General features: G+C 34.3%; 1 protein-coding gene across 1 annotated transcript in view; it reads right to left on the bottom strand.

Annotated features, from left to right (window-relative positions):
• Window positions 1-12,003, bottom strand: part of KIF6 (kinesin family member 6) — a 150,420-nt gene that overhangs the window by 106,028 nt on the left and 32,389 nt on the right. Inside the window, exons 7-9 of the mRNA XM_050972402.1 lie at window positions 9,551-9,757; window positions 4,464-4,607; window positions 861-947 (exon numbers count right to left, since the gene is read on the bottom strand). Of these exons, the coding sequence (XP_050828359.1) occupies window positions 861-947; window positions 4,464-4,607; window positions 9,551-9,757 (438 nt within the window). The remainder of the gene's footprint in view (window positions 1-860; window positions 948-4,463; window positions 4,608-9,550; window positions 9,758-12,003) is intronic.

Here is a 12,003-nt window from a genome sequence, read left to right as displayed (position 1 = left end):
TTTTCTGTGGCCATGAAAGAAATGTTTTGCATGATTTGCTACTAGAAAGTGTATGTAGAAAAGAAAAGAAAACAGACAGAAATTAAGAAGTTGTTCAATGCTTATTTGGTTTATTTTTTGGCCTTTTTTTAAACTCCATGATACTATTGTTATTAAAAATTGCTTGCAAGAAAAAAAAAATAATAAAAAAGAAAACCAGCTGAAAACCTGACAAGGATTTTCTATTCCCTTTGAAAGTCAAGAAGAAGAGACAAGAAAAAATAAAAGCACAATTATTAACAATACTGAAATATGCTAATTACCATCAACCCTAACCCTACATAATTAGCTGTTTCTGTCTCCTTTGCTTGTTTCCCTCTTTTTTTCCTACTGGTAACTTCACCAAGTTCTTTCTTCCTATCTAAAACATTCCTTGAATCAATTTCAATGAAGAGCTTGGTATATTTCTCAGCTTTTTAATACACAAGTTGTTTCAGTGCAGCTGTGCACCTTCATCAAGTGACTAGCAATCTTAGTGCATTCTTAGAGTTTCAGAACCATTCAATGATCCGTGACTATGATTTAGGAATTGTCACACTAAAAAAACAACACTAAGATGATAATGAAAGTGACCTCTTCTCCTCAGATGCTTTAAGAGTTGAGAAAGCTTTTGATTTGATAAAGATCCACTTAATTATAATTGTGTCCAAAAGAAAAAAGTTAATTTGGCAGTTATTTTAAAGAAAAAAGTTGGAGCTTGCATCTGAAAACAATTTAATAGGACATGTTAGTATAAAATCCCCAACATCAATTTGACTGCTATTGATTAATAAAACTTAAACCAAGCAATCTCCTTCCCTCTGCCCCCAGAGAGTTCTCACCAGTCTGGGGTCAATTTCTTCATTAAGAACTGCTTCATTCTTAATAAGAGCAACTCGCTGTGCAAATCTGCAGGTTGATATAGATTCCTGAAAAAAAAATTAAAAAAAAATGAGAGAGAGGAGAGAATTCCAATTACCTTTGCACCAGGTAAGTATCCAGACTTCTAACAAAGCTATTAAACTATGTTTCCATTTTTTGAGTATTTTACAGAAATATTCTATCATTTCCCATTCCAAAATAACAATACTGAAGAGAAATTAGGTTAGCATGTTAATGACAGGAGCACATAAAACTGCTAAATTATAGGACATATTTTACTGATACAGTCTATCCCCTGACCAACTGTGTTTTTCAGCTAAGTCCCCATCTGGAACTATAGGGTAACAAAGCCATGCTACTCAGAAGGCAATAACTTTTGAATGATGAGAAAAAGAGAAAACTAACTACACCATTTTCTACACAACTTCTGTCTCTTTAAGTGCTTGGAGGTTTTGGTTTGGAATCCTGAATAAGGGTCACATGAGGAAAGATGATTCTTGCTAAAGATACAAGATATACACAGAGAATCAAAGGAAAGGAAGGCCTTACAATAAATGTAGTTGCACACTGTATTAGTTGGGCTCTGTATCTGCCTCTGCTGTTCCTTTGCAATGATGATTAGCCAAAGTGATTTTAATTAAGTTCTATACAGATAGTACGTACAGTTATATGTACAGTACACATACATACATTTCCAATTGATCTCTTTGTCCTGTTTAGTATGCAGCATATTAAATTAATGAGCAGGTAATCAATTCAGTTCTCAATGTTCAATATGCTAGCTTACAATTTGTTTATTCCATGCCATCAAAATGGTAATCAAGTCAGACATCTAATTTCCTAATAATTTTTACACCATGCTTATCATCACAACACCTCAGGGCTTCACAAGGATTAATCAATTAACCTTTTCTGCAAGTGTGTGGAATGGAAACTGAACAGAATGGAAACTGAAGTCAAAAGTACCAAAAAATTATGCTCAATTGTTGTCATTTTATTATTTGCTGTTCAAAACAGCTTACATTCTGATTCAGTTACAGCTGTATTGAATAATGTATCTACAATTCAGAATCAACATCCTCATCCAAGCACTCCAAAAAGATTTGATGTAGTGACTTAAGAAATTCTGTAAACTCATTGGCAAAAGAAGAAATATAATCCAGTTCTCTAGGATAATAATCTATTTGTCCTCTTCATATGAGTGCCCCTTCTTACTCTGAATTTTCTGCTTCATTATTTTCATTGCAAGAAGAAACACTAGGTCCTTCAGAAAGTGGCTTTTATTATACAACTTCAATTCATACTGCAGGTAGTTTTATCTTGTGCATTGTTTGTGAGTGAAACGTACACCCAACAGAAAAAACAAACCAACATGCTGCCATAACATAGCTATAGATAACAACTCATGCACCTATCCTAATTCTGACATTTTCTGATGACTAGCAACTTATCTTTTTATATTGTTCAGACATATTGGCTTATCATCCTCCATGGATGGACATTTCAGATTTGGGGCAACAAAGAAAGGATTTTGTTGTTGGGGTTTTATGTTTGTTTGGGTTTTTGTTTTATTTTATTTTTGGGAGGACTGAAGAATAAGATGTGTAGTGTAAATAGTATATGTTAAAGCAAGAGCACAAACATTTTCATAGCTTGTATTGGATAATTTCTTGATCTATTTCCAAAATAGAAATCTAGAACACAATGTGAGATACACCTGATGAATTGAAAGGTTTCTGATCTCACAGAGCTTAAAATAAAATTAACAAACTTACCCAGCTGCCTTTGTAACCAGACAATATGTTTGCATAACTACGTTTGCAAGTCTGAACAATATGTTTTCATTTAACAGCAAAGTCCATTTCTCTAAAGGAGAAGTCTACAACTAGATGAAGTATGGTTTGAGTACAATATTTTCCACTGTATTTCAGAAAAAAGTCTTAGTTTTTCCTTTCCTGTTTATTCATATTAGAATGCTCTTACGTTAAGAAAATCAGGAAATAAACCAATTATAAATGGCTTTGAGAAGTCCTATGTACTCACATTGCTACATGTTCTAGAATAAAATAGATGAGACTATTTCAGTTGGAAGGGACCTACAATGAGCAGCTTGTCCAATTGCTTGACCAAGTTAAAGCACATGGTTAAGAGCATTGTCCAAACACCTCTTAAAGAGGTGACAGGCTTGGGGCATTAACCACCTCTCCAGCCTGGTCCAGTGTTTAACATTTCTCAAAGAAATGCTTCCTAATGTCCAGCCTGAACCTTGCCTGGCATATCTTTGAACCATTCCCACACAATCCATCACTGAACACCAGGGAGAAGAGCTCAAAACCCCCCTCTCCACCTTCCCTCCTCAGAGAGATGCAGAGAGGAATGAGGTCACCCTCAGCCTTTGCTACAAACTAGACAAGCCCAAATTCCTCAGCAGCTCCTCACAGGACATTTTTTCCAGACTTTAGCCAGCTTTTTTGCCCTCCTCTGGCTGCACTTAAGGACCTTCACATCCTTCTTAACCTGTGGGCCTCAGAACTACACACAGTGCTCATGGTGAGAACAGCAGACAGCAGGATAATCACCTCTTTTGATCTGCTGGTTGTGCTGTGTTTGACACATCCCATGATGTGGTGCCCTCTTGGGTACCAGGGCTCACTGCTCCAGCACCCCTGGATCCATTTCTGCAGGACTGCTTTCCATCCACTGGTCTCCCAGATTATGCTTGGGTTGGGCATTACCCCACTTTAAATGCAGAACTCTTGTTAAATTTCATCCCAATAATCACAGCCTAATGCTCCAATACATCTAGATCCATCTGCAAGGCCTTCTGTCCCTCAGGAGAGTCAACAGCATCTCCCAGTATGGTGTCATCAGCAAACTTGCTAGTGGGCCATTCAACTCCTGCATCAAGATCATTGATGAATGTATTGAACAGAACTGGCCCTGGAATTGAACCTTGAGGAATACCATTGCTGACCAGTCTCCAGACAGATGTAGCCCCATTCACTACAGCCCTTTCATAAAAACTACAGACCTATTTGTAAAAAAAGAGAAAACATCACTACACATAATTTCAGTGCAGCAAATTGGTGATAGGACACAAAATATTCGAAAAATTTCCATAAATCACAAACTACTCCCCCAATTCCCTTCCTTTCCTAGTGAACTCTCCATTTGTCTACCATAATCTATAAAATCTTGACTTCAAAGAAGTCTAACAGAAGTTCTGCCAAGATTTTAAGTGGAAATGCATTTTTATAACTCAAAAATTTATTCACCAGAAAATCAGTAAATTGAAAAAAAGTGTAGTTCATCACTAGGTGTAAGTCATTTCCCAACTTCTACTTGACTTGATATTAGAGAGAAGCACATTTTTCTAAAGGATTTGCTTCTATCCTGTAGCAATTTTCATTGATTATCTATTTCTATTCCAAAACTAAAATGTCCTTTTAAAAGGAAAAAAACAAATGCTTACACACTTGAATTTTAATCTATACTAAAAAAATCAAAAGAGCTGGATGTATAGAGAAGTGACAAGATTTTTGTTCAAGAGAGAAATAACATACATCTATGTTTCTTTTGTCCATAGCAAGCATTGCTATCATGGTAGTCATGCAGTTTCCTCCCAGGCTGTCTCTTAGCACTGAGGTCATCATAGAGTTTCGGTATGGAATGTGGGACCGGTTTTTCTCTGCAAGGGCAATTATTACCTGAAACAATAGCAATAATAAAATACTTAAATTTATATGTCTCAGTGTTTGACATATAAAGAACATATCCAACATATAAAACATATAAAGAACAAATCCAATCTGCCCAAGAACTTATGACACAACAAAACCGGGATGCTTATGCACCCCACTGTTAGCTGCAAACCCATTGGCTTTATTGAAAGAATTCCAAGCTAAATTTCAGTATGTTTATACGCCCTTGTAGGAGCTGGACCTGAAAGACCAAATACATTAAATTTTATCATGCCCTAGCCTTACAGTCTCTCAGCAACATGGAAACTGAACCTGATAAACTCAAACCCACAGGTTTTCCTAAGACACAGGAACTTAATGAAAATCTTCCTCATACTTTTTTGTCATAACTACAAAATATGGAGAGTATTAAAGTAAAAACTTCCTCAATATTTCCTAAAGCATGCTTTAAAAATTACACATTCTTAAAACATGCACTTCATACATGGGCCAATACATTTATTTCTGAGAAAATGTCTTGGAAAGCAAAGCACAAATAAAAGGGTGCATGATTACAATGTAGTGCTGGAAAGAAATGATTCAGTTTAGAATATATAAGCCTTGGCCAGAAAGGAAATTGTACACCTACTATTCTCAGTTTCACTCCTCAGCTGTTTACATTATGGGACCTAATTATTAAATAAAAATCTAGATCACCCCTTGATGTCTTGTGATATAAAACTGTTATCTGGCCAAGCACTCTACTGAAAATCTTTCGCTACACAAGTTGTGCAAGCTCTCCTAAATGATTAGGAGTTGGTTTTTCTTTAACAAATGTTACATATCAGTGTATATTTTGTTTATGCTACATTTAAAAAAATTGCTATTTTAGAAAATTTAGTAGTGACTTTTTTGTGGCAATAATTTCTCTAAATGGTTTTCAGAAAGTTAGAACTATAAATCTTACACTGGCAGCCTGGAGAGACAAAAAAATGCGTAATAAGAAAACTCCTTGTAAAGGAATCTGAAAACCCATTCCTGGATCAAGGTTTTCAAATCTCATATGTTACAAGTTGTTATATAGAAACATGTTAAAGCTTTGTTGGTTTATAATATTGCATAGAAATCTCATAATAGTCTAGCACATACATTAATAAGCACATTCTCAGCCTCTGCCACACAGAGACTATAAATGGAATAGACAAGATGAGAAAAGACCACAGAGAAAATATGTTATTTTCATTAAAAATGAGAACATTTTTACGGGGAAGTTCATTTTTTCTGAAGTCCATGCAGGAAGTCTGCAGCCCAGTTAGAATCTGAACCCTCCCACACTAATGCTGGAAAGCTGTGACCAGCCATCATGATGCAGAACCTATTGTACTGTCACGTGACAGTCTCATAACACAAATTATTTTAGTCTAAAGTCCCATTAGTAAAACTATATCTTAATCACTAAATAGATCTTTACAATCCAATCAAGTAATCCGGAATAGAAAGAGGAGAATCTGAATACTTTAACAAAGTTACAAAGACCACATGTACAGAAGCTGAACCTGGATTCTCTAAGAGGCACCAAATGCGAAAATCAGAAAATTGTCTCATTTAAGAGGTTGTTATTATCCTTTAGCTATAAAAAGGTTTTTTGAAAAAGCTGTAATTTTAAGCTTAATAATGTCACTAAACCAGAAAGTTTCATTTTGAGTGGGCCAAACAAACCACCTTAAGCCCTAGTTTCTGTCAGAACCCTTGTCACTTTTTGTAAAATTGAAACCTTTATGAAACAGAGCAGGTACAATCATTCACAAATAAGTCCCCTGACACATGTGGAAACACTGTTAGCACAAGAGAAAGTGCAAGAGTCGCAAGTGATTATGACATGATCTGAAGTGTACCCAAGAGTCCCTGTTTCTGTCCACATCCTTTGTGCGAGGAACAGATTTGCACCAGCATCTCACACCATCCTGTTCTCAAAGAATCCTCCAGAGATGGGCATTTTGGTGTGCAACACTTGCAGAAACAGCTTTTAGGTGTACCACTATCTTGCTGTTTAGTGCATCACATGCTCTGAAGCCATATTCCTATTTCAGAGGCCTTCTTTTTGTTTCCCATCATAGTTCCCCTTTCTAGTGGAGTTTAGAAGCTTAAACTGTGGTCTTTGCAGAAAAAAAACCCCAACCAACCAACAAAACAATACAAAAAAGCCCCAAACAAACAAATTATAAAAAAACCTCTTTGGCAAATATGGGCAGCAACCATCTACTAACGGATAAAATCTTTCAACATACTGTAAACAGAACATATGTCAAAAGATACTTAACAAACACATTCATTAAAGCAAAGAGAACATTGTAACCTGGGTTTTTTTGGGAAATAATTCCATTATAGTGTCAAATCACATGGAAGTATAACTGTTAATTTGCAACTCTAAATCTGGTCTAGGATCCTCTATATTTCTACCATAAGGGGATATCTACATATGCACAGTTACATTGGTGTTGTAATTCCAGAACGTGCTGGTACATCTCTCAGAAAAAAAAAGCTACCCAGATACAGTAATAAGTACTTCCAAATTCCTGCTATCATTTATGCACAAAACTATCTTAATTTTTCTCTAGATGCAGAAGCTGCTTGGAGTAAAAGTGCAGTGAATTTATTTGAAGACTTTTTTAAAATGCTGCCAATACTTAACAAGTAGATCAAGTCTGGTAACACAGAACTGTTCTGATTGTCATCTCTATACAAATAATTTAATATGACTATTTTACTGTGAAAAGTATTTCAAAGTGTCATAAATCGACACTAGACCATCAGCAGATAGCTAAAGACTTGAAAATTCTAATAAGAAATTAAAATTTTGAAGCATTTGTTCACTTTAATATTATTCACTGCAAGTTCAGAATTGAATGGTTAAATTCCCACTGATTTGGGGGAAAAATATATTTTTACTGTCTTTGGTGGGCCTTTATTCAATATTAGAAAACACTTCTATTAATACACAATCCCAAAATCCAGAATCCAACATGCATATTTCCAACAGTATTTCTCCAAAATAGGAATTAAAATTTCCATGAAAAATTAATATCTTTCCCTGCTAAATACATAAAAATCATACAATAAATAAGAAGGGATCCTGAGTATAATTTGTATGATTCTGCAGATGTCCATTTTAGAGTCACTGATCTTTATCACTTCCCTTGAGTACAACTCAAATACAGACACTATTCTTCAAGGTAAAATCTAAACAAATGAGGGGCATGAAAAAAGTCTAGTGTGATAGTAAATGACTGACTGCCACCTGGTGTACCTTAAGGTTCTTCTTTTGACAGATGAAATACCTCTGATTATAAATTAAATGAAATCCAAGAGATTTGTTTTTGTCAACAGAAAAACACTTAACACAAAACTGAAAAATATTCTTCCCAGCAGGTAGAACAGTTATATTTCCTAATAATTATCTTAAAGAATTTTCACATATACACACCCACAAAATTTTCAGGTTCAATGATGATCTCCCCAACTGCATATTTTACTAAAGAGCACATATATAATGTAATATATAAGGTAAGTTAATGTATATAATGTAAGTTTAAAAGTACAGATTTGAATTTTAGAGTTAAGCCTTTTTCTTCTCCGTATTCTCCTTAATCGTCCCCCTAAATGACAGCCTCATTGACCTGCTATGTTTCTACATAAAAAATTTTAAAGAAGTCTCAGGAGAAAATACTGTACTGTTCATTAGAATACACAAAATTATTAATTTCTAGCAAAAGGAACAGTGCATGCTGTGCTGTGTAAACAACATTAAATATTTAGTTTTAGGAAGAAATTAATTTCTCTTACAGGTGTGAGATCTGAAATGGACACTTGAAAATCTTCAGTGATTGCTTAATAGCACACTATTCAAAAAGAGATTTCATTCATTGCCAAGTGTTTCTTACTCTAAGTTGGTAAGCATCTTAAATATCAACCATACAATACATCATGGTAGATCAGACAGAGATATATATTAAAGCCTTAATTTTTTTAAAATATAGTATTTAAATAATTATTCCAATAATTAACTTAATAATTACATAATTATTGTAAAGCATATTATTAGTAATAATAATAATAACCATAATTAACCAAATCTTTTTACTGGAGATCTTTATCTCCAAAGTTTCCTTTCACTGCTGCTGTCCAAAGTATTTTGTTTTTAATGAATAAGATTGGTTAGGAGTAATCTGTTTGCTCAAAATTTGCCTTTTCCAAAGAGGAAAAACAAAAACCAAAAGTGAAAGAAGGATAGGGATTTTAGTACACCTTAAATTAAGAGGGTGAATATTTTTAGTAACAAGAGCTGAATGACAAAGCTTTGTGGAGATCAATAATATCTAAAACAACAACAATAATGACAATAATAATATTTTATTTATTTACTTATTATTATACTACATCCATGAATATTATTGGTATAAATCCAGTTATGGTAATCAATGGATAAATACATTACCAATGATAACTTCTCTCTCAAAAAGATCAAATTGGTAGAGGAATAAAACAACACATGAGAGAAGAGCCAAATAATTTACCATATTACAGTGCTTGAACCAAATAAAGCCCAAAATCACTTTCGTTTCAGTGATACATCCTGATCCCAGCTGTGGAAGGGGAAGAAGATTATGAAGAACATTTTTAGGAGAAATATAGCTCAAATATTGTAAATATCCTTAGTATTCCAAATAAAACAAGAAAACTATTTTGGAAATACTTCCCTGTATACCTACTATAATCCTACCGCTTAATTGTTAAGTTTGCCCTAAATTAAAATGTTTTATTTTAAAGGAAGACACATCAATTCAATGATTAAAAAAACCTCTGTAATAAATATCCTAAGTAAATATTGGAATAAAGTTTTCCAAAACATTGCACATTGTTAAACAGGAATTTAGTAAAGGGAGAAATGTCTTACTCTTTTTCAATTTTACCTGTTCCAAATAATGCAAGGACAGGTTGATATATTTGGCTTCTGTCAGTAAGTGGCCTCCAATTCCAGTCTTTGCAACACGTTCTGATCCAGCAAGATCTACTAAATGCAACTTGGAGCGTCGGATAGTTGCAGATCCAGGTTCCTTGCTGGAGATGTGAATAGTGAAAATGCAGTGAGATCGGCTTGAGGCTTGATTCATTGGTGTCTACAGTGACAGGAAAAAAGGAACTCTCAATGTTCAGTGGATAAATAAATTCAGCGCTTTATAGCTCAGTAATCTGGCAACTGAAATAATCTATTCTACTTTTTAGCTATTGGACCTGTAATGAACCTGCAAAAAGAACCCAAAAGGATTTACCTGACATTAATATTCTGGAAAAATACTTGGATAACTTTAATCTGGACAAATTGTACTGCAAGCAATTAAGGTTGATCCAAAATATTCTAACTCCAACAAAACAAGTGGCCTTACTATGTGAGGAATACTAGAAAAGGGCAGCTTGACTGGAAGAAAAGTTACTCAATGCTGATCTCTGAGAAGTTATTAATTACCCCACTGGTACATCAACTTTTTTTTTTTTTTTCCTCATAGGCAGCTACCAGCGTAGCAAGGACTAGGACTTCGTATAAAGCTTTACATTTCTGCATTATTACTTTTATGAAAAAATTCTGCGTGGCAAAATCAATATCAGATTTTTAGATGGCATGACAAAGTTTTCATAAAATGTTTGGCTTTAAATATGTTTTTTTGGGAATAACTACAGCCACACTTCCCCTTAATTTAAAACACAGAAAGTCTTGGTCACTTTTTAGAAATGTGCAGTCTTAGCATCACTTCAGAGGTTTTCTCAATATATTTGAAATGCAGAACCAAAAGTTTTAAACTCTCAGTTTAAAAGCTCTCAGTTATTTAACTTTAGATTTTAAATTACCATATGCAATCACATATGTATTTTTATTAAAAAACATATAAAATATCTTTAGGCATCTAAAGCACCTTTTGTTTGGTTGTATCAAGGTATTGTTGGAAACTTAAATGTAAAATTACTCTACATAATCCTCATTCCATAAATAGCTAAAGTTTGAGATTATATAGGGAGATTAAAGATTTAGCATACAGATAGTATATTTATTCATAACCTATAACAAGTATGACTGCATTGTTCTCAGGACATAAATGCTGATGCTGCAAAAAACCAGAGTAGTAAAATAATAAATCAACATTATTGAGTCATCAACTAAATCTATATTTATTATAGCTGCTGAAAATGTAATAGAAACATCCTGGGTATACTGTCTATATTAATCTCTGGTCTCTACTGCATTCCTCTGTTATTCTGCAGTAATTTTTTTATGTAGACCTATCCTGTGATTCAGATGAGATATATCAACATATTGCCTTTTTTCACATAATCTACTTTAGCATGCAACACTGCAGATGTTATAATGGCCTGCCCATTGCAGGTACTGAAGATTCTGTCTTACAGATCTAGAAAGGACAGCTCTTAATAGAAAGACTACAAGCTGAAGAGTCCTTTAACAGGAATAATATGGACCATTTGGTTCAATTGTCTCCACTTCAAGTTCTCCTTTTTTTTTTAAAGTCTTAATAGTGCCAGCACAACCAAAACCCATTTGATTGTGCTGGCACTATTAAGACTTTAAAAAGTTTTAATAATGCCAGCACATTTTAAAAAGCTAAATATAGATATTTAACCAAGATCAGTTTCTTGATTCAGCCACAGCACAGCTATAGAAAACAACTGTGCAGAATACCTGAAAATGTCAGCATACTGGATGTGAATAAGTAGGTAGTGTGCAGAAATAGCATACACTTGTGGCTGTTGGGGAAAATTCTGTAAGGAAATTTCAGCCTTAGCAGTATTTTCTTTTGGGCTGCTTTACCTATACAGGCAAGCTCAGACAGAGAGGGAAAAGAATTTTGATCATTAGTTCACACAGATGAAGAATTTTAGAATTCATAATCCTGTGAAATAAGAATCAGATTGCAGTCACATGCTATGCTGTCCTCAGAGGTGATGCTGGGCAAATGTAGAGGAAGTGAGCAGTAGTGTTGGAATGAAAATAAACAGGCTGAGGGAAAGGTGTCAAGCAAGAAAACACTCCCAAATTTACTTAAAAAGCAGTTATACTAAGAAAAAGTTATATGCTGTGAAAATGTACTTCATTCAGCAATTCTGATTCCATGAATAATCAGAGCCAGCTTCACTTATTTTACTGGGATGCCTATGACTTTTTTATTTGCAGCTCTATGAAGCAGGACTGGATTTTTTTTTCCTTTCCAGCTAAAAATCCACAAGAGAATTGATATTTAAGGACATTCTCCTTGACAGAACTGATATTTAGGGACATTTTGCACTACAGAGATGGCATCAGTCACACAATACTGCTGACAAGTCTAAGCCAGATCAAGTATCAGTACAAGTGGAA

The sequence above is a fragment of the Serinus canaria genome, chromosome 3 (genome assembly GCF_022539315.1).
Source record: "Serinus canaria isolate serCan28SL12 chromosome 3, serCan2020, whole genome shotgun sequence".
NCBI classification, from domain to species: domain Eukaryota; kingdom Metazoa; phylum Chordata; class Aves; order Passeriformes; family Fringillidae; genus Serinus; species Serinus canaria.
This window is presented reverse-complemented; position numbering and strand designations above follow the sequence as displayed.